The 23,963-nt window shown below is 40.8% G+C and overlaps 1 protein-coding gene across 3 annotated transcripts in view; it reads right to left on the bottom strand.

Annotated features, from left to right (window-relative positions):
• The window catches only part of ahrra (aryl-hydrocarbon receptor repressor a), an 87,138-nt gene that overhangs the window by 53,559 nt on the left and 9,616 nt on the right, over positions 1 to 23,963 (bottom strand). For all 3 annotated transcript variants that reach the window (XM_042510225.1, XM_042510227.1, XM_042510226.1), the window contains exons 2-3: positions 23,734 to 23,826; positions 21,560 to 21,741 (exon numbers count right to left, since the gene is read on the bottom strand). In XM_042510225.1, the coding sequence (XP_042366159.1) occupies positions 21,560 to 21,741; positions 23,734 to 23,826 (275 nt within the window). The remainder of the gene's footprint in view (positions 1 to 21,559; positions 21,742 to 23,733; positions 23,827 to 23,963) is intronic.

The raw sequence follows: 23,963 nt of genomic DNA, 5'->3' as shown, positions 1-23,963 counted from the left end.
GAGTTGGTACTGCAAGGGGTTAATGAATTATGCAGTAGGATTTCTCTCCTATCTTATGCCTCCTTTCTGCATTTCGCAACCCCCATCCACCTCTCAGGAACACGGCGGCATGTTAAAATCATCACCATCTCCTTTGACATGATGACCTCATTGCAAGAGTCTTCTTGTTTCGTAGCTGCAAAGCTTATTTATAGAGACATTTAGCGATGTCGTGGTCAAGGTAAGAGTAAGAATGGGAGCAGGATAGCTTGATGGAACAGGTGAGGGAAGGAAAGCAAGAGGGAATCAGCAGCATTAGTCACTAAAGCAAAAGGCAGTCAGGTTAAGGTTATCCAAGCCTGCAGGCCAAGGAGGGGTGGCACCACAAGAGGGGAAGGATTAAATGAAAGATTAGCAAGATCAGAGATCACAAAACATAAAAAAATGCAGCTGCCTCGACATCAGAACACAATGACAATGAAAGTGATAGATCAAGAAAACATACTTCTGATCTGTAGTGCAATCGGGGTTTCCCACACATTCATTTATGTGGCATATGTTTAAAGCATCTGCCTCCACATATTAAGTTTATATATTTGCACCTCTTGCAGCAGAGCACACTGTGGGCACAGTCGGAGCTGTAAAACGCCAGGCGAAGTGTAAATGAAACTGAACCGTTCATTGCGGTGCTCTAAAAGTTTCCTGTAATTCCCTCTGCAGCAGCTGCTTCTCTCATCCATCGATTTGATCTGATCAGCTCAGTCTGGATCAATTATCCACCTGGCGACGCAAGTTCCTCAAACTGCTACTGGAAAAAAAAAGAACTCACAACAAGCTCAGTCTGACCTGCATACACAAATCCCCAACAATTTATTATAATTATTATATTTATAATGTCAGTAATTTAGTGAGAGGATGCAACATGATAAAAAAAGGGGCATAAGCAAGTTTAAAGTTTAAAGTCTAATTCACACATTCTGATTCTGTGGGAAACACTAGCAATTTATTTCATTATTTATTGTAGAGTTTAAACTCACCACAGGAGATTGCCCTGTTGAGTTTTAATTTTTTTTGTTAGTTCTCCACTCTTTGTTTTCCATAAGAAGCCACAGATTACTCTTTTGTTTAGGCCAACACTAAAGACAAAGACTTTTAATATGAACAGATGGTATGGATGATCTGTCAGCCTTTAAAGAGCTCCAACAGCACATCAGCTCAAGCAAGAAACTCTGACAGACACAGGACAATCAGCCTGCGCTGCTTCTGTGTGTGCATGAGAGTGGGTATTTATAAAACCATCACCGCATTATCATGCCCGAGACATGTGAGCGGGTGCGGCATCTTCATCCTTAACTCGTTTAGGACATATTGAGGTCATTTTCCCCGGGTTTACACAACATTGCGTGAGAAGGGATGGGTATCCGGTGGATCCAATTGCCCTCTGTGAGGGCGGCAGCGCCTCCATGAATGTGGCCTTTGAGTGGCGAGAGGCCAGTAGACATGCAGACAGCCTGTACTTACTGTATCTGGGAAATGGGCCTGATGCGACTTCAAACAGCCACAATGATGTTATTATGGTCGCCCCCCCCCCCCCCCCCCCGCCCCTCTCTCTCTCTCTCTCTCCTTTCTGAGAACTTGTTGCTCATGAGTCACAAGGAAGGAGTCTCCAGCGATCTGTTGTTTACCCTCATATTATTCATGGTAAGACTTGGACGAATCAGTGCTTCAATTTCAGTTTAAAAAGGATGTTTTGTTTTTTTTATCACCCCCTCTGAGAAAGAATGAAGTTTAATTATCCAGAGGCTATCATTATCTTTATTTATCCTGTTTAAAATGAAGTGCTTTTACAACAATGATTTTATTGAGCAAGGGGATGATAAAAACATTGGACATCATACAGTAACTGGGGTTTTCTGGTATGGGACAACATGAAAATAATATGTTTTTAAAGGTAAAAGAGGAATATTGTGTGGGGTGTAAAGCAATGGACTCATATAACTTTTGAAGTGATAACCCCACACTGACTTTTCTCCTAACTTTGGGCAAACAAGCATTTCACACTGCTTCATTTTAAACTGGGTTATCCATATCTTTAAGCCAAGATTTGCTGTTTCTCCCCAGAAAATCAAATACGGCCTACCAGCAAACATTTGACAGGCGGTAATATGCAAGAGGTAGAAAAGTTCAACATCATCCCAAGGAAACGCAAAGTTTTTACAATATGATGCTATAGCACAGTAAAAAATAAAATAAAAGTGAAAACAACTTTTTTTTGAACTGATATCAGACAGATATCGGAGTTCTGGTTTCACAAAATGACGCAGGTGGCAGCTGTGGACGACGAGTGGATGTGACTCCGTTTTGATTTTGGTGCTATATTTATACAGGCTTTCAACGTCGGCGCAGGCTGTCATATCAAAATCTTTTCAGTGTCAGGATGTTTGCTGGGCTGGGCTAACTTTTGACAGTGAGAAACTGGGTTACACTTCAGAATGACAATTTTATAACATTTAATTTGTCAAGTCATCCTGAAAAAAAAATGGAATAACACCCACTTTGTTTTGTAAGTTTTTAGTTTGTGTAAAGCGAATAGAGGTTTATGTTACTGATTTCTGTTTCACACTATCTTGACGTGAGTGAGAGTTCTTTACAAAACATACATCTATTTCAAAATGCTGAAAGTGCATTTAAAGGGCATCTATTATCCGATTTTTTTTCAGCTTCAAACTTGTGTGTAGGGTTTCTACTAGAACATGCTTATATGTTCCAGTGTTCAAAAACTCTTTATTTTTCTCATACTTTCTGTGCTGGAACACCTGTATTCACTCTCTGTCTGAGACACTCTGTTTTAGCACCTGTCTCCTCACCCCCCTCTCTACGAAAAGCGCAGCCTGGTTTGACTGATCAGTATTTCTGGTTCTTCCTCGTCTCTGTGTCTGTGCACCGTCATTGCAGCCGTGGAGCAACTGTAACGGAGAATAGCAGCGCTTGCTGAAAAACAATTAACACTGAAACCTTCTATACACAGGCATGTTCCAGCGGGAATATGGTCTGAAACTGGAAAAAGATTAACGACAACGATCACAAAAATTTCATGTAGTTACACGTGTATGCTACGTAATGTTAACGCTTGCAGTAGCCTGCTTGGATCAGATGACCATATAAAGTAATCCGGCACTAGCTGAGGTCATCTTGTCTCTAAAGTAGAAAAAATGTTGTATAAGCATCAATTTATTGATATAAATGTATAGATTCTGAATATTTGAATTAGTTTCAACATTCATTTTTCACAGTACTATCTTAATTACTTCTTTGTTCTGTCTTCTCTCCAACAGTGAGTTTACACACAAACTGATGCAGTGCCCCAACAGCCCCGCCACCTTGTACTCACAGTGCTGTCTTCTTGTCTTTGCTCTCATTTGCTCATTGCATATTACTGCATTTGGAATGTGTGAAAATCTTAGTTACTGAACATGTGCATTAATGCAAGAATATCGTTTTCATTAATGTTAGTAGGTCTAATTATTGTTCATATTTTTTTAATCATTCTGTCAAGGAAAGGAAATTTTTAAAAAAAAAAGTTCGATCTTTATTTTATTTATCATTTAATAAAATGTTTACATTTTATGCCCTTAATGTAATTTACCCCCTGTTCTATTGAAAATGGTATTGAATATTGATTTTTTTTTTCATGGTGTTGTATCAAAAGTATAAAATCCAGTATCATGATAACACTGAGTATTTAGAACAGTCTGAAGCCTGAAGTTTTTGCTCACATGAAATACTTCTACATATGTTTAGCTCACTATTTGAAATTATGGGCCACATTTACTGTGAACACCTGACATTTCATTATTTTATAGGATACATATGACAGAAAGTAAGGATAATAGGTCCTCTTTAAAATAGGAACACTCTCATCTGCCTTTAGGAAAGAATCAATAATATACTAAATAACGGATTAATAGACTTGGTCTTTGTGGTAACTTGCAGTTTAACAGCTTAAGATATAAAAGCTTCACATTCTAGGCTGTACAGTCACTATACAAACATGCCGAGACTCCTCTCAGTTCCCTCTTTAATCTCCTTGTTCTCAAGCTAATTGTTATCCCACGCTGTGAAAAGCTCTTGCATGTGTTAATCTGGAGACACAGCCAGCCAGAGCATTGAGATCCATTACAGGTCAAGAAATGCCGCGTTAGAAATAAAATATGATTGAAAAATTATGGGAGTGGTGTATGAAAAATAAACATGGGTGGAAGCCACTTCCAGCTCTATATTTGACAGATGACACTGTGTGAAAACAAGGATTAGACTGTCAATGCTCTGACTGGATGAATGTGGGTATACGTGTGTGTGTGTGTGTGTGTGTGTGTGTGTGTGTGTGTGTGTGTGTGTGTGTGTGTGTGTCTGTGCGCGCGCGCGTGTGTGATGCATATTTAAAACATTTGCAATTTGATGATGAAAACAAACCCTGGCACATTAGCATGGAGAATTTCCTTGCTCCGCACGCAAACTTAGGGCAGGGGAGGGCCCCAGTGTGTGTGTTGCTGTGGGTGAAGCCGGCAGCTGTTTAAATTCAGTCTAACAGTGCTCTCTCTGCAACATGCCAATTTAAACACGATCCTCAGGGACAGAAACAGAGTCTGACACTTCTCTCCACCACCTCTGTCTGTCATTTTCTCTCCTTCTTTTCATTCTCTCTCCCTCCGTCTTGTTCTTCTTCCTGTTGTTGCAAATAACCGCTACATTGCCTCTGAGCTGACTTCAAATCTGAATTCGACAAGCACCACAGCATCCAAACTCCAGCTTGTGCTGTACTCAGACCGCACTTATCTCGCTGCATTAGCCATGATGAGCTCCTGCACCTGATATGATGATCTGACTTGATCCCGTTGCTCTCTGTCATGTACCATCTTTAAGAGGTCGTGTCAGTGTGCCTGATGAATAAGTCATCCGATCAGTGCTCTGCTCGTCACTGAAAGGTCCACAGGCTCGGTGCCTGTGGCTCCATTTCTAATGAGGTCACAAACACAAAAGCAACCTCCGTGACAGACAACAGATCTGCCACGATGCTCACAGATACAATAAAACTCTTGGACATTTTTAGAGGTAAAAAAAGGTCATATTCAACTAGAAAAGTCAAAGTGTTCTAAAGAAAATGAACATGAGCAATTAAAGTTTCAGTCAAAGTGTAAATACTGACAGAAGTTCAAACTAACGTGAGTTGATGTGTGTGGCTTAAGTGTAAGCACTGAATAAAGCTGAAGTGTAAATTTAAGCACAAGCGCTGAGGGAAGTTTTAGTCAAAGTGAAAGTGCTTAAAAGAGTCAAAGATTCAGCTGAAGTGTACGCACTGAAAGGAGTTGAAATGTCAGCCGAGGTGTAGGGGATGAATTGAGCCAGAGGTGTCAGTCAAAGTGGAATCCTAAAAAGAGATTAGTGCCAGCTGAAGTGTATAAATTGAAAGGTGTCAGTTGAGATGTTGTCTAAAGTGTAAGCACTGAAAGCAGTTGAAGTGTAGAGGATACATTTGCTGTATCTGGATGTGTCAGTTAAAGTGGAAATTAAAGGGATTAGTGCCAATGAGGGCTGTCCCAAGTACCATTTTTTGGGCTCTGAGGCTTAAGCAGTAATCGACAGCAAACATTCGAAGCTCCAAATGTGAGTCAACACCTAGCAAAGTGCTGAGAAAGAGAAGAGCAGAAACAGTGTTCAAGCTCGAACAAATGCGAAATTTGAGATTTACATTTTTTCGACTAAGTGTTTCTGTTACAAATGTTGGACACAGTGCTGAAGGACCATCCTTAGAGTTCCTCTCCTCCCAGCAAATGGTCAAGTTAACATCTGCCCAGTTAGTACAAGCTAACACAACAAACTCACAGTAATCGTGTGATGCCAACAGATAGCCCTGCCACCGTGTGCTGGGGTGAAATCTCACCAACTGACCCGGCACAAAGTGGAGCTCTCATGATAAACAGAGGGAGAGAGAACATGGCAAGGGGAGGTTTAATGAATCAATATGTTGCACACAGCTCTACAATAAAATAAGATATTATTTTTTAGTAAGATAAAAAAAAGACAAAAAATCATTACGTGTAGTCAATGTTGATAGCGTAGCACCAATCAAAAATAGTTCTTGCGCCTCATTTCTCATACAAATAAAAAAAACAAAAAACTGAATATCCAATTCCCAAAATTAAAAACCGAATATGAATTAATTTCTAAATTGTTGAATATTCGTGTCCAGCCCTATTACCAGCTCAGGTGTATAAATAAAAAGATGATGTCACTTAAAATGTAAGCTGAGGTGTAAGCACTGAAAACAGTTGCAGTGAATCTGCAAACGATCTGAGACTTGTGAAGGTTAAAAGTAGCAGTTGAAATGTAAGCACTGACAGAAGTTTAAATGTCAGTATAGGAGAGAAATAGACGGATGCTGTTGAAATGTCAGTTGTCAAATGTCACCATTTGAAAAGTAAGAGATGAGCCCCAAACTAGTGTAACTCAAAGAGTGTGTGTCTGAGATCCAGCTAAAGCTAAAGCAGACGATTTTCATTTCATTTGATCGAATTAGGTAACCTTTGAGTTAAGAACTGAGAGCTGCAAAAAAAGAAGTACCTCACCAGTTTTCTGATTACAAACTAATCTTTACAAAAAACTACTACAATGCATTTATTATGTATGTTTTGCATATGTTATTTCAATATTTGTTTCTAAGAAAGGGAACATGACAGCAGATTCATATAATGTTTAACTGTGTGTTTGGCTGATTTCACCACCGTAACCTCCTTAAAGCCAAAGAATGACATGAACGGATGAAACAACCACAGCTCATCTCAAGAAAGGACTGCGACATAACTTTTAAAAATAGAATTATTCCCCTCCTCTATTATTGACTCACTCGTTCTCTTACTCTTTCCTCTTTTTTGTCTTTTTTTTTCAGTGGAAACTACAGTTTAAGCCACTCAGAAAGCCGCAGAGAGCTTTTCACCATGAACTCTCCCAGTGGGCCTTTAGTGCTGGTGATGTTAGTGGAAACCTCCAGTGGGGGGTCAGCGATCCAGCTTACACACACACACACACACACACACACACACACACACACACGCACACACACACACACACACACACACACACACACAGAAGTAAAAAGATTGACTAACACATCTCTGGCCCATTTTTAACAGGAAAACTTCACTGTTTTTAAGTTTTTCTGCAGTATTAAAAATTTCCACAGATTTATAAATAAGGGAAACACTTCATACGAGTGCCTTGAGTCAATAGCGACTTGGCAAACATTTTTGTAGTGTGTGTGTGTGTGTGTGTGTCTAAGTGTGTTTACATGCTAATATGTGATTATGCTAAATCATCACTTCTCACTGGAAATTTTGCCATCGACCTTACCAGTGTGATGAAATTTAAAGTGAGGCTGATACCAGTTGAAATCCTTTTCCCTGCCCATCACTTTTTGCAGTGCAAACATGCACACACATACATGCACAAGTGCACACATCTCAAAAAAATCCCATTGAGCATTAGGGCCCTGTCACAGCTCTGTTTACTGTTGAACACTTAAGATATATACCTTCCTTTCTCCTGGCTAACAAATAATGCCTGGGGGGCTGAACGGCTGAGCCAAGCACAAGTCACGCAACTGCCTCTCTCTCTGTTAGTCACCCCCCTAAACAAACACACACACACACACACACACACTCTCTCTCTCTCACCATCCTGACTCACTGGCTACCTGGCTGCCTGGGTGAGACATTTGCCCCTGCAGAGCTGTTCCTCTTTAACAATCTGCCTGGACGCTGTCAAGTCAGAGACCGTCCTGCTGCTGTTAACTGATGTTTGACTTCCCCTTGTCTTTTTCTTTTCGCGGCGCCCAAGTGTATGTGTGTGTATGTGTGATAGGGATTGTCTTTACTCTCCGCTTACGTCTTTCTCGCCACCCTAAAAATATTTTGTCAGGCTCACTCATTCGATCATAATTCGGCAGAGAGCAGCAGTTCATGCAGAGTTCAGATTGCTGTGGGTGAGTGCAGTGAAGGCCTGCCAGCCAATAAAAAAACACACAAACCGTTTAAACATCCTCTTACATCACATTTCTAGTTATCTTTAATTAGCTCACACTGTGGCGCTTTTGTCACTGAAATGCATGTTCTGTGATGTACAGCAATATATCTTGGTTCAGTATCAGTTAAACTTGTATGGTGACTTTACAGCGCACTCTGTCTGAGATTGAAAAAAGGATGGGAAAAAAAAGCTATTCCCCCGCAAAGCTTCTCCAGATAACCCTAACTTTATATGACATGATCTGAGGAACTATTTTTACTCGGGCGAGTTACGTGCTCCTGTTTTCCCATATCAAATGCTGATGAAAGGGGACCTCATCTGGCTGACGGTAGTTAGCGTATTGAGCTGTATCGGGTCAGATGCCACCTTTGGTTAGTGATCTTTCCAACCGCATGGGAACATATCGATTTACATTAGGGGAACAACAGCAGGGACCGGCCCTGGCCACTGTTGCACATTGAAGCATGCTTCAATTAAGAAAATGGAGGTGACAGACAAATCAAACGGTCTGGTGTACAGTGTGCTTGGGCAGCCAGCACACAGACACAATGTGACGACATGTAGTACATGTGGAATTAATGCCAAGCAGGTCTTCAGTGACAATACAATCCTGATTGCATTAGTATTATTGCTCATAAAAGGCACATGCTTCAGTTGCTTTGCATTCATTCTGTCACTTCCATCACTGAATGTATGCAGGTAAAAAAATGCATTCAGATGAGGGTGCAGACTGTGTTCCTAACTCCTAATCTTGCTGGATTTAGTTGTCAATTTCTTGTAATTTCTTCCTTTCGCACCAATGGTTTTTCTCAGCATCGTGCCAGAGCAGCAGTGTCGCTGAGTTCATTCATCAGCCACTGTGAATAGCCTCCCCACTCGCTCGGTTTAGCCATCAACAGATCACATTACTGACACCAGTGAGCTTTTTATGCGGGTGGCCATGTTAAATTGGTTGTGCTGTAGCTAATAGGCCTCGGGTGTGCACTTGGAGGCAACAGGGGAGTGAATCTATCATCAATCAGTTCACTGTGGGCTGTCTCCAAAGCATGCAAAAAGAATAACTCGGGGACACAGACAGGCTTGACAAAAACAAAATCTGATTTTTGGATTCCGCTATTGATTTTGTTACTTCTGTCATGTTAAATTCCAATCAAGGCCACATGTAGGACTTTTTCTTTGGTCATAAGCATTCCAGCCTTGCTGCACAATAGTTTGAGTTTTTAAATTCAGTGATCTCATGATAAACAGCCGCCAAACTTTTTCATAAACCTCGGGAAGCCGTTTCTGTGCAAAATTGCCCGCATGCCACAACAAATAAAAAATGACTGTTCTGAGGCTTAATGAGTTATCAAATGGGCTTTCAACATGTGGCTTTGGGCGCTGCTGAACCTGTAAGCCATATTCCATGTCTGCATGGAGATCAACAAAGTCTATTTGTTTGTTGTGTGTGTGTGTGTGTGTGTGTGTTGAGGGGAGGGACATAAATTGGCAATGTGAAATTAGTTAATCTAAGCCAAAAGGGGTGTAGTTGGGGTTAAGCATGCTACAGTGGCGTGCTTGTAAAAATAGCACAGATAAACTAACAGCAGAACAAATGTTTGTAATGAGAAATATGTCTGCCAATAATATCACCATTCAATAACTGAAGATTAACTACAGTTTGCACACCCCATGAACCTTAAATTTGCTCGACTTCAAGGCAGCATGTGAGATTTCTAATTGAATGTCATGATATTTATAAACTATGTAAAACAACAGCTGGGATTTGTCAACGTGTTTGCAGAACCGCTGCATGCTCAAAGTGCTTCCATAATATAATTATCAACTCAAACTCCAGGGGCTTTCGGTGCGCTTGTTGCTTCCCTCCTTGTCCCTCTGAGCTTCTCTTGCTCTGGCAGAGCGGCGCGCTAGGCGGTAGCAGTGGCAGTAATTACACAAGACAGCTTCCAACAATAGTGTTGGGCCAACAAAGGCTTCTGCTCCCTCTGCATGAGTCCTGGCTGTCTATTCACACTCACTCAAACTCAAACACACACTCTCCGCGTCTGCTCGCACACACAAACTTGCACACAAACACACCTCCCATCGCTGCGCAGCCGCCACATAGCTGTTACAGTTAGCGTCTAACGGGGGGCCCCCCTCGGCACTGATTTGAGTAATTCACTTATGGCCTTTTGTGATCCCAGGGGGCTCTGTTGGCCGCCCCTCCTGCCTGCAGGCCGACGGAGCCCAACTCCACTCAAGCGAGTTCAGTGTCTGTGGCACGAGAGGCCAGGCAGGGACAAAGCCAGTGTCATGCCTTTGATTCAAGCAACTAATGAGTTAGCTGTGAGGATCCTAAATGCATAAGGCGGCTTCTCCATTCATGGTTCTCGACACATACAAGGGATTAGCGTGGCTGGCCTGTCGCGCTAGTTAACAGCTTTTGTGTGGCTGATTACAGCAGAGGGGGGCAAACACACATGCAAGAGGGTGGGAGAGTGAGCCGACATGCAACTAATGTGCAATTTAGCATGGAGTCATTAGGCGCGTAATGACTATTTGTAAGCCCCCTCTAAAGAAATATATATATATATATATATATATATATACAGTATATATAGCATTTTCATTGCAAATCTACAAGTAACTAGTACTATTTTCTTGCATTAACAGTGCAACTACTCCATTTTACAGAGCTGTTATATAACCTTAAAATAATTTTCTTAGAGTGACTTTGATGGTGCTCTTAATGAAAAAAAGAACAAAAACCAAAGTCTTGCATAAGCATTTATATACACTAAATATCAGTGGATTAAAATTGACATACTGATTTTTCATGTGCATAAATGTCAAAATCCACTCATGCACTTGGTCAATATGGCACAGATGCAATACCGGGCTGAATTTAGCTGGGACCCATGGGTAGAAAACCATACTCAAATCCCCGTCAAACCAAAGATAATTGGTTGTTTTGACCCAGTGTTAGTGGTAAATTTGTATATTACTGTTGGGTTATTTTCCTGATCTAAAGTGGGTTTTTCTAAGCCAGTGCTAGACACAAAAAACTTACGTTTTACTAGAAGCTGTCACAAATGTGGTGTAAAAGAGCTAAAGCTAAGAGTAAATAACAGTTTCAAGCAATGTTGTATTTTCGTTTAGGTAAATAATGACAATGTAAAAATTAAGCAAACAGCATAAGTTTAAAAAAAAAAAAAAAAAAAAAAGTCAAAATTGACCTGCACCTCTGGTCAATATGCCACAGATGGAAAACTGGGTTAAGCATATATAGAAAACCAAAGTAAAAGAAGAACTTGAGTAGATTAAAACAGTTCCAAAACATACTTTACTTTTGTTTTAGTCAAATTTAAAAATGACACAAACACTGTCAAAACAACCCATTGTCTTAGGTGTGAGTGGTGAGTGTCACAATGGCCCTCAGTAACATTAACCCAGTATTACTACATTAACCCAGTCACTAGTGATTTTTAGTATGACAGTGGTCAAATTTAAAGATATTAAAATGTGGAGCAAATAATTATGTGAAACTTAAATGTACAAAACTCATTATAGACATATGACTAGTGTATAAACCTATTTCTGTCTGACCCCACTGACAACAAATGGACAGGGTTTTAGCATGCCAAAATAAAGGAAAGGAATGATAAGACCCTGAGCACTGGTATTAGGTTAGTCATAACAGCGAGAACGCATTAACATTTACACTGGAAACGTATTAAGCGGCCATACATCTACGTTTGTATATAGAACTCGTAGCACGGAATTACAGACATTGCATGTGGAGGAAAGAGGAAGAAGAAAAGCCTGAGCACTGGCATTTAGCCTGATCACGCACTCTTCATGAAGCACATGGAGATGAGAGGTGATTTTCTTTCACAGAGGTCAGTGAAACAAACAGAAGGGCAGAACCCCATAGGGAGGAAGGGAGAGGGAGGAGGAGAAAACGACACAAATGTTATCATGGTCATGGTCAAAGAAAAAAGAATTTTAAAATTCATAAAAGAACTAGACAAAAACGGGGTGACAGGATCTGTACCCCCATCTGATGATTATAATCACACATGGGAGCAAATTTTCTTCGCTTCAACAGCATTCACGCACACACAGATTGGGATGTTGTGATCTATTGTCTCCCTGGATGCTCTTAATCAATGCACATCACTGGGTCCTGATGTGCGTTGATCATTAAAATTGATGTGAATCAGAATGAGAATCTACATCAGATGATCTGTGGAAAGAAATCATGAGAACATGGCCTGCTGGCAACAGTGCTGGTTACTCTTACATAAATATATAAATGCCGCTTTGGTCCGCTTAAAGAAAATTATGTCATTCATGGTATCACCTTCATAACTCATAATGTAAAAGTCATGTAATGGAACAGCTCCGGGTGAACTGGAGATGTCGTGCCACCAACACCAGAATAGCGCTGGCCAGTCTACTCAGATCTGTCCTCAGGCCTGTTGTGACATATGACATTTAACTGATATGATGGGCTGATGGGTTGAAGTCCTTGGATCCTTTAGGGCTTTGAAGCATTGCGTGCTGGAGGACTGAAATGTGCAATCGCCCTACACGGCGAAGGCATCAAGAAATCAGCATGCAAGCATTGATTCACAGCTCGTCAAGTTGATACTAATTACCCAAGAAGTTTAACTGATTCCTGGTGATTTCTACTTTCTAATCCCCGTAAGACCGTGATTGGGTCAAACAACAGGGGTGAATGAAAAGGTCAAAGGGTTGGACCTTCACTGAGTTTGAGTGTTCACTTCAAAAAAGGTATAGACAGATGCAACAAATGGGTTAATGAGCTGTGCACTCAGTGCATAGTCACAAGCTGGGAGCGCATGATACTAGTGCCACAGGTCAACCTGAAGGTTCCTTGAAAGAACCAAATTAGGCTATTTGGAGTCTAATGAGATGGGAACATTTAAAGTCATATGTGAATGAATCATTCTTCATTTCCAAATTCTGTAGCACTTTAGTTATTTGATCGTGAGGTGACAATGGCAGTTTTGTGAAACTGCAAGATCATGTTGACAGGTGTGCTTCTAAGTGCTTCTAAGACATGGTCGTAAATCTGTTCAAAACTCTGCATAAACTAACAAGGATGCTAACTCTGTCCCAGTATGCAATTTACATAAGTATTTTAAAAGAGGATTTTAGATTTTACAGTGATGGACTGTCAGAGGTGTTTACCAACCCTCCACCCATGCTGAGACAGGCCTCAGGCCAATGTCACACTGAGTACTGACAGTGAGTAACCAAAATAAAAAATACAGTTCCATATTTTGAGAAATAAGCACATTTGGTTTCTTGCTAAGAGTTAGATGAGATAGTTGATATCACTCATACCTGTCTGGCAAATACAATGCAGCCGCTTAACTAAGCTTAGCATAAACACTGACGCAGGGGGAAACAGCTAGCCTGGCTCTGTCCAAAGTTAGCACCTCCAAAGCTCACTAATTAACATGTTATATTGTGTTGACGGTAAAAATGCCTTTCAGCTAAGTTAACTGACTGCTGGCTGAAGCTTCATATTCACCATATGAACATGTGGAGTCAATCTCAAGGATATTTCTGAAAATGCTGGACTATTGTTTTAAAAGCACTATAAAGGAGCTAGCTCTATGCGATCCTCAGAACATGAATTTAGCAGCAAACCACTATTTGCTAAGGACATGGTGGAGTAATGGCGTCCTGAGCAGAGAATGAAGACACTCTACCTCCGTGTGTGTTGTAATCTGAGTTTATCTATTCTTTCTTGTCCCGTATCCCAATGGCTGACCACTCGTCGCCACTTTGCAGGGCTGTTAGGACTAATATCAGGACAGCTTCATCGCGGTAGTGTAGCACCCACCTTCCGTTTCCTGTATTCTCTGGACCTCATTTATGGAACGAATAGATAAAAGAACTATCTGAACTATTAGTTCAGGATGACATCCTGCACAAATGAATAGTGGAAAGGGCTTTAGGGAACTAGAGGAATTTGAGCTAGCTGCCAATACTATGCAAACCTTTTGGGTACAGTCTATGATTCACTGGAGATTTCATTAGCAAAGACTTTTTGTTTAAAAAACTCACAACAGCAGTGAATTGACCACATGTTGACCTTTCTAATGCTGAACCTTTTCACTTCATTTAGAGTCTGCGTGGCCTGCTGATTTGTCTTGGCCTCTGCCCCAGAGTCTTGTCTGCCTTTGGGTTACAAAGCATAAAGGAAGGAAAAAGTGTGGGGTCACTGGGAGTTTAGTAAACACAAAGTCCGCCTGTAATGTGACCAGATACACATTTTCACCCCTGAGCGATGTTTCCATTCAGACACACAACTATCACACTGCAGCACTTCCCTCTTGGAGAAATCGAATGGTCTGCGCTTGTACTGATGCAATTTGATACAGATTTGACATGAAACAGATCAACAGAAACAGTCTGGTTGAGGGAGCTTACAAGCATGAAATTCTCTTAAAATGTGTAGTTGAGAAACTACGGATCTAGATTGATTGTTTTGTCTTCGCTTCTTCCTCTATTTCACGATGGTGGGTTGGTTACAAAACAGTCTCCTGTCTGCTGGCTGACGTCACAAGTGGCGTACGCCTGCCGTGAGTCTGTGGGCTCTGTGGCCTTTCTCTTCCTCTTTTATTATAGCTCACCCAGCATTTAGAGGCAGACAACACACATACTGAAACTGACTGACACACGTTCGGAGATTAGCAACACAGATACACAATGCAGATCTAAACGCTGTTGTATGGCCTTTGCGTAGCAGCGGGGAGATCGGCATGTCACGTTACCAAACTTGGCGTAGCTAAGCATACTCGCACTTAAGTCTCTCAACACATTTTGTGTGTGTCTGTGTTTGTGTGTTCCCGTACCCTGTCAACGCCCTGACTGGACTGACAGCTATGAGGGAAGGTGGGGCTTTAATTGAGGGCTTCCAGACACACACATACACTTATAAATACACCTAGCTGCGATGTGGATACGTTTACACCACAGGCATTTATATTTGGGCATGAAATTTGTTTTGGTGGTAACTTTAGGGGTTGTTATGATATATGGCAAGGCATTGATGATTTTCAGGGCAGATCATTTACTGAGAGCAAAGCAATACAGCGCTCAAGTCATAGAGATGGTTTCCAGGCTGTTGGTGTCTCACGCAGTTGCAGGTCAGTTTTTGAAATGTAAAAAAGATAAAAATGCTTAAAACTATGTTAGAGAGATTACAAACCACAAATGTCTGGTGAAGAAGTACAAATGATAAAACACATAACAGGAAGCAAAAAGCCAGACAAGAAGGTTGATGCATGGTGATCTAAAATCATAGCCACTGAGGCTAAGAAACAGTCACTTTCTTGTAGTTTCACAACATAATGTTGTATAAAGATAACAAAATAAGGCAGTAAGTTACATTTACTAGCAAATACTGTCAACTCCTGTTCAAAAGGCTTTTGTAGGAGGTTTCAATTTGGACATTTTAATCATTTAAAGAGTTCAGTAATACCACTGAAACTTGTTGTTGGTCATACAATTCCCTCAGAATCAAACACACACACACACACACACACACACACACACACACACACAAAAACCTCTTTAAACTTGTATGAAACCCATCAATCAGCTTAAAATCTCCTCTGCCCTCTAATTGGGGCAGAACATGAAACATGCAAGAACATGAAAAAGGCAAAACATGCATAAAAACACAAAGACATGTGGTTTGAAGCTCCACAAAACCATATTTCTGCGAGTCAGTGCTGCGGGTGGAGAAGCTAGAGCGCTGGAAGAGATGAAGGCTACATTCCTTGTGTGTGTGATCCCGAGAATGACGGACGATGAGGACAGAGCGAGTTAGACGGGCAATGAGATATACATATGGATTACTGCCAGTGCTGCTGCTTTTTTTCCCCAAGGGTGTGTGGGGAATCTGATCGCGGTGCCACGATGGTCAAGACCTGACATGGTGACAGACGCCGTCAAAATAAAGATTCCATCACACCTCAACGCACACACGCGGTCAAAATAGCAATCGTGGCAAATAAGCAGTAATGCACACAGCCAGCGTTTACACACATAACACATTGTACTCTAACTGTCAGAGTTTAATATCAATGTAACGCCATGCTCTGTTCCAAAAATACAAGTGCAGCTCTTTCTCAGGGTACTTCAACAGTAGTTGGCTATGGTAGTATGACTGCCAAGTGAAACTTTTCCAGCTATTCTGGGGATTTGAACGGTTGATCCTCTGGTCACAAGTTTACATGCTTCACAATTACCTTTTGTCAAAGAAAACTTGTTTGAAAATGTTCTGCTTCATTAGAGACACAGAGAGTGTGCGAGGGAACGAAGGTGGATGTGACCACACAGCCCGTTTTCATTCCCTGAGGGTTAAATACAACAGTTTGATCAAAACTGCCAGCGCCTGATTCTGACGCACAAGGCAGCCTTCAGCGTTTGGACGAGATGTACCAGACTTTCAACTAACTCCAGGGTAACCTCACTTGTAACAGTGATGTAGTACATGACAGTCTGAGTGGGGCACGAGGAAGGGGCGGTGGGTCAAACACACACAGGACTTTCACCAAGGACTGGTGCTCATGTCCTGTGTGTTTTTTTTTTTACTACGTCAGTAAACCTCACATACATTACATGACATAAAAGTAGATTTGGTGATGAAATCTACATTTTCCTGCAAACATAGAAGTTTATTTTGAAAAGACACTATGCATGAAACTAGTGGAAATTGACGTGTTGTCCCTGAGTCCCCAGGAACAGTTTTAGCTTATATCTTTGAAGCCAATTTTGCATAGTGGATGAACCGTGGAATTACAACTTCCGAGTGCATCATGTGATGTCATGGGACTCAAAAACATTTTTCCCATGGACCTACATTGTAAAAGAGACGTCTCTAACTCTGTGGATACATTTTTTTGGAGTACCACAATGCGCTTGAAATTGCTTGTTTCACTATCAGACTTTGATCCATTCAGTCTGCTAACATTTTGAAGAGTTGCACAATTAAATTTTATTCCTTTTCAACTTGGTGGAGAGCTAAACCGGAAGTTAGCTGCTTGGTTGGTGAAAGTCTCTTGTTTGCTTGCTCAATGGGCCTATAGATGCAGAAGATCCGGATAATTTTATATTTAGGAAGCAAAAGTTTTGGGTTTCATGTGCCACTAAGTAATATTGACAGAAATGAACAGGGCCCTGCCTTAAGTGCCGTATCCACTTCTCCTTATACATCCATGATAATCAAAACTGATGCCAGAGGGGCACCTATAGCTGGAAAGTTTGTCACTGACAGAGCTGCTGTATTTGATAAGTTGGTGGTGAGAACATGTCGGACCACATTATCCACAAACAAAGCCCACAAAAGGAGCGACAACATCGCCTTTAACTGATTGAGATACTTTCATGCCAGCAGCTAATATCAATGTATTAGGATGAATTACATCTTCTGATATCATTATAGCAGTGTAATATACATTATAAATATTAGGGAAAGCTGAACATTAGAGAGGAGGGACTGCCTTTATTACTTTGTTATGTGGTCTCCAGGTCTCTGTCTTATAAGTCCCATCTGATTCTCATCACAAGCCCAGTTGACTTTTGCTCTGTTTGTTAGAACGAGGTCCAATTCATACAAGTCCAGGAACACAGGACAGTGGAGAAAAAAAATTAAGGTGATTCACATTCTGAATTACATCAGTTACTTATTTTAGATGGAGGATATCATGATTGCTTTCATATCATTGAAGTACAAAAAAAAGCCCCCTGTCAGCATCCCAACAATAAAACAAAATCATTATAAAGGGAATATTCCCTTGAAGATGTGCCTTAAGTTACCTGAACCCTTTTGAAAGTGTGGTTGTATCCCGATTAGGTATTTGAAACAAAGTAAAATTCTTATTTCAGATAATGAGACAAAAAGCAGTGAAACACGATTGCACAAAACAGACCCCGAAAAAACACGTACACACCGGAGGAGAATTAAAAGCAATCGGGCAGAAAGACAAAGGAGGAGGGATAGTTAATCCTTAGGGTAAATATTTAACAAGCTCAGCAATTACAGTGAGGGCAGAGACCTAACATGGAAGAGAAGGGAATTATAGCCTGCTGACTGTCAACACACACACACACACACACACACACACACACACACACACAAACACGGACCTACTCGCTTGGGCATCTGCCTAAAAATGCTGAAAATATGGATACCCTGACCTGAAATAAAAATGAAAAAAACATGGGACAAAGAGTTCCACACAGCCTGTAGGCTATGAACTGATGACTTTAAAAAAAATCTGTATTATTTTATTTCTTATATTTTAAAGGGGCCCCTCTGGACTTCTGGCCCATTTTTACTGGCTCGGCATGCTTAACCTGCATGGCACACTGAGATGTTGTTATATGTATTTCCATTGTGTCCTTTCAAATGGAGATAACTGCAGCATTGCAATTGCAAAGACAGGAAGTAGTGAATACACAAATCTCTGTCCCGTGGGGCTGTCCATTTAAAAATAAAATCACTTTAACTTTATAATAGTCTAAATCTGAACCTAGTATTGGCTCTCAGTCAAGAGGATTGTGAGTCCTGGCATATAAATTATATTCAAATATATTTACATGTCAGGCATCCTTGTGAAAGTGTGTTTTTCTTGTACACCAGTGGATATTTGCACTCTCCAAGCAGACGAAAAACAAATCTATTAAAACAAAAAAGACTTTTACAGTCAATGTCAACATGCTTCACTGTACACAAACACCGCTGTTTATTTATTTTGGCATGAAATAGCACATGGAGTCATCTTAGGTCATATATCTCACCGTGCCTGTGAGCAGCTGAATCTCATAAAATATGATGAATAAGCGAAACTAGCTGAAGTGAATCCCTGTCTGATATTGCTTTTATTTACACACACACACACATAAAGCCTCGGGGTATATTTACATAAAGTGCATAGGTACATACTGTTCACTGTGCTCCACCCCAGAGTAGTCACGCAACAGAGACAACCGGTAGAATCTCAGTGTGTTTCCAAAACCACCTGCCACATGATTTTCTTCTTCTTTTCTTCTGTCAATAAAACTTCAACTGTCTCATACTGGAGTAAATTAAGTCTGGAAATCTGTGTTTTAAAAAAGAAAAAAATGCAGTCCAACTTGTTGCTAAATCCTGTCCTCACTTAATAACTAAATGAAGTGGACATCAGTCATGAACTTCACACAGTCCCCCCAGTGGACACAAACAAGAACTGCATCAGTTTGAGTAAAAAGCCCTCATTCCTCCTCTATAGAACAGTTTATAAATACAGACGACACTTAAGGTTGCAGGTTCCGTGGTTTTTATAGCATGTTTTCAGCGGATGACTCAGTGATTGAAAGAGAAGAGGGGAAAAAAAGGACGATTATGACTGTTCCAAACCACAGGAAGGATGTGGATATGTACTTGTTGCTCGTCATCTTAAATTTATCTGGAAGAGCTCTGGCCACACTCCATGTTTAAATATCAGTGGAAAAAAACGGCTACTGTGGGAGTCAAGTGAGTTGACCAAAGAGAGGCAGGGCAGAGATTGCAGATGTATACAGAACCAAATCCCTCGTGTTCCTCTCTGATTAATCTCATTAGCGTAGCATCAAAAGCCAGCTAAGCTGGTCACAACTGCCACTGATAACAAGGCATCCTGCAGAGGTAAAGCAAACAAATAGAGGGGTTTGGCACTAATGCATATTTGGAAATAAAATAACACCTGATGAATGCAACTTTTAGTTTGAATATCAATGCCGAAAAACTAACTGTAACTTTGGAAGGTAGACACAGAAAGCTATTAGCACTATCTGTCAACGAACAAACACCACCACTCGTTTTCGACACACCTTTTAACACTTCTAGCAGTTTCACACACGACTGAGCCTTCTCTATTTTCCGAGAGATTGGGCCCTTTGCAGTTCTCGCTCGGCACTAACACTCCTCGGCATCGCTCATCATCGAGGCAGCGGTTGTGCTCTTTATCTCTGCGTGATCCCTTATCCGAGTAAGGCACCTTTGATAAGTCCAATTAGCACCTGTACTGCAACTTTGCGTGATGACTAAGCTACATGAGCATTCAGGGTAAAACAAGCAAGTGTGTGTGTGTGTGTGTGTGTGTGTGTGTGTGTGTGTGTGTGTGTGTGTGTGTGTGAAGTTGCATGACTCAGGCCAACAGGATGCCAGTTGTTGGGTGCCATGCCAAAACCAAGGCAGCAGATGATGGAGATTAAGGGTGCTGTGAGGATCAGAAGGTGAAAGAGGAGAGCCACATGTGTCGAGGAGGAGATGTCCGCAAAACTTTCAGCTAGTCGGAACTGTACGAATCCCTCGCCAACTACTCCAAGAAAACAGATTTCAATGAGGACTGTCTTTCAGCCCCGAGGACTAGAGAACCTTACAAGACCTCTGTACTGCTTCCTGTCCACTGCCCTCCTTTTCCCTTCATCCTCCCTCTACTTTACAACAATTTTCCCTGGAAATACTGAGGGGAGATGCTTATTTTGTCCTCTTTATGAAAAAAAAGAAGACCTTTGTCTTAGAGCTGTTGCATCCAGCTGTGCCGGTAGCCTCTGAGCTGATATGGCAGCAACAGAGACAATCAGCCAGCAATGAAATACATGCTGGAGCAGCCCATGAATATTTGAAGGGATTGTGGAGCAACACAAGGGGAAGGAAAGGAGGCGTTCAATGGACGGCGAGAGGGTGGGAAAACAAGAGTGCGCCTCAATATGCCTTTTAATTACATGTAACTACAAGACACAGAGGGGCGACACCTTCTTCAGATCATCATAAATAATCCTTGCTGACTTCATAAGACTTCAATTATAAAACAAATCCCAAAGGGAAGGTGGCAAGAGCGCAGGATGAGACAACACACAATCTCTGTTATGTCAGCTAAAGGGGGCATGACCACAAAGTAATGTGACAGATAAAAATACTATTTATCCAGACGATGCAGAGGAGTACACCTCCTTTTATATAAACTGTGCTGTTTATTCTGCCTTATCAGGTAGTATCTCTTATCTCAGTTCATGTCACGGAGCCTCTGGGATTTATACCCATTGAGTACTATATTTGTTTTAAGCTTTTAAAAGGCAATATTTTAAAAAATAATATAGAATATCTCTTAAGGGACATTTGTCTAAGTATTACAAAATCATGCTTTTTTTTCTGCTGAAACTGGAATATTACTACTTCTGGGGCCATTACTCGAAGAAATACACATTACAACAGCTACTTGTAATATAAATATTTATGCGGCATCATATCTTATAATCAATCTTCATTTGTTTGCGGGTCAGTTTTATAATAAATATGTATCAGAGGTGGACAACTTATAACTAACCTATATTCCAGTTTACAGATATTTCATTATCACCCCCATATATTGATATAACCCCACTAAAAGACAAAAATACACATAAAAATACACATCCACCTGCCACTACAATCAATTTCTCCACCTACCTTGGAAGAAACTCTTGACGCGGAGGTAGGAAACTGCGAGCCGCAGCACGGACAGCTTGTCCAGCTTGGAGATGACATCCGGGGGGAACGGCAGCAGGCTGGCCAGCCGGTCCAACTCAGCATTCAGCCTGTCTCTGTGCCGCTTGGACGGGTTGGTTTTCTCATTGGCAGAGGACGGCTTCCTGATGATGACAGAGGGGGAGAGAGACCGACGGGGTTAAACGGGAATTCAGAGGCCGTGTGTCACGCATTCGACTGTAAAATAAGAATAGTTTCAGCTAAAGGGGACATACTTGACCACGCTGAGTAACTCCTCAACAGGCAAGTGAGAGCAGCACATGGAAAGTTGCTGGAGCCGTGCTACTGTTTAGGGCAAAGTTAGTTTCAGCCTCACCCACACAATATAACACTGTATAAAGCTCACACAGTCAGCTTACCAACCTCTGATAGTCTTGGTTTAAAGATATCAAATTATGTTATTATTATTATTAGTAGAATTGATTTTCTAAATTCTAAACACGGGCTGAGTTCCTGTATTTAACGCAACTTCCCAAAAGAACTCATATAAACTCTAGAGAAACATTTTAAAAATTACTCATAAGACTGTGTTAAGTGTGAATTTATTTTTTGGATCAATGTGGAAAATTAAAGAAATTGACCTTATTTTTCAGAAGTTGTTCCAAATAGATTTTGCTTAATTTTTTTCTCCAGAGACATATGACCAAATAAACCAAACTCTGTGTGAGTCACTGTCTTTAAAGTGAATTTACTTTTCACTACGCTTTCCACAATACACAATGCATCACACTCATTTGTGTCTCCTCCAGTGACAAGTCTCTTTGTGTAGCCATTTGACATGTTCCTTCACAACACGACAAAACAAATGTTTTGTTTCTCCCCCTGCAGAACGTCACTGCGTGCAGATATACAACCTGTAGGTTTACATTAGGGTGATATATCTGTATTTACCTAAATCAACTGGGGCTGTTCCACTCTTCTTAGACACAGATTTTATTTCACCATACCTTTCAGTGCTCCAAAGCATGTAAAATGCTCCTCAGGCACAGAGTTATTTGTGTGTTTTAGTATGGGGTACCACTGCGTTACCAGCTGAACTAAACATGATCCGCATATGTAATCATCAGCTCCGATTTCCACAGCTGAGAGTTTCTGTTCATCCCCACAGAGACGGAAAACTTTAACACAAATGCTTCGACTTTGACTTTTCTGATTAATGAGTTACTATTGGCAAATATACAGAGAAAAACATCTGATCGGCACGGTTTGATTGGATTATTCATACAATATAAAGTTTACTTCACTTGTGAGTTCAACAGTATTTATGAAGACCTAAAAGGTACCAGAACGACATTATTATTTACGTTATTAAACAAAGAAAATTGATGGACAATCTGAACATTGAATAATAATTCAAAGACCTAAAATATTCAGTGGCATAAGCAGCAGACTAGAATTTCAAAAAGTGGATTTCCGTCCACTGCACAAACCGTATTGATTTGATGTGGCAAAGACTTCCTTTCAGATCAGCAGCGAAGGCGCTGCAAAACATGAAAACTTTATAAATGCCACAGGCCTTGTTAAATTACCACTTCCCTCTTCAAAATCTTACATAAGCTACAATTCACTATTCATGACATCAGCTGACGAGATGGCCCAAAAAACAACTGTCTTCTACATCGAAAAACCACAGGCACCTAAATTACTGTCAACTAAAGACATGTACATACAAAATAAAAAAAATAACAATGTTACTCCGCTGCCAGCAGTATGGGATCAAGAGGGGGGGTAATACACGTATAAACTTCTGCAGCAAATATTTTGTAAGAGGCTTATAGTAAAATCACTTTATAATAGCAGCTAGCATATTAATACAATTAAACTGCTGTTTATGTGATTATCATGTTATTCTGTGCTAAAAATATATTAAAACTGGCATCAGGTGGAGTTTATACTGTTATCTTCACACCTCCATGCTGTTGTGGCTCTGTAACTTCCTGTGATTCATTATAATTTAAATACTCCTTAATGTACCAAACCATATGTTTGAGAGTGAGGTTCCCCAGGCATGATATCAGGTTGGGATCAAAATGCACCAGCAAAGTGTGTAATTATATGTCAGCAAGCACTTGATTGAACAAATGTAACTCCTTAACTGTTTCTGCACGGGCTTCCTCCTCTTTCTGCCCGCATACATGCAGTCTCCCGGAGGGATCATGATTTTGCGCTCCGTGGAGGTAACAGGTGCGCTGTGGATGAGACAGAAAAGACGTTAACTTAAATATGGCTGGAGACAAAACTTAACACATGCAAGACAGTGGCCATGAAAACATGTTCAGACCGGTTGTTGCATATTATGTCACTAAGAGTCATGACTTGGGGTGAA

This window comes from Plectropomus leopardus, chromosome 21 (assembly GCF_008729295.1).
Source record: "Plectropomus leopardus isolate mb chromosome 21, YSFRI_Pleo_2.0, whole genome shotgun sequence".
Lineage (NCBI taxonomy): Eukaryota > Metazoa > Chordata > Actinopteri > Perciformes > Serranidae > Plectropomus > Plectropomus leopardus.
This window is presented reverse-complemented; position numbering and strand designations above follow the sequence as displayed.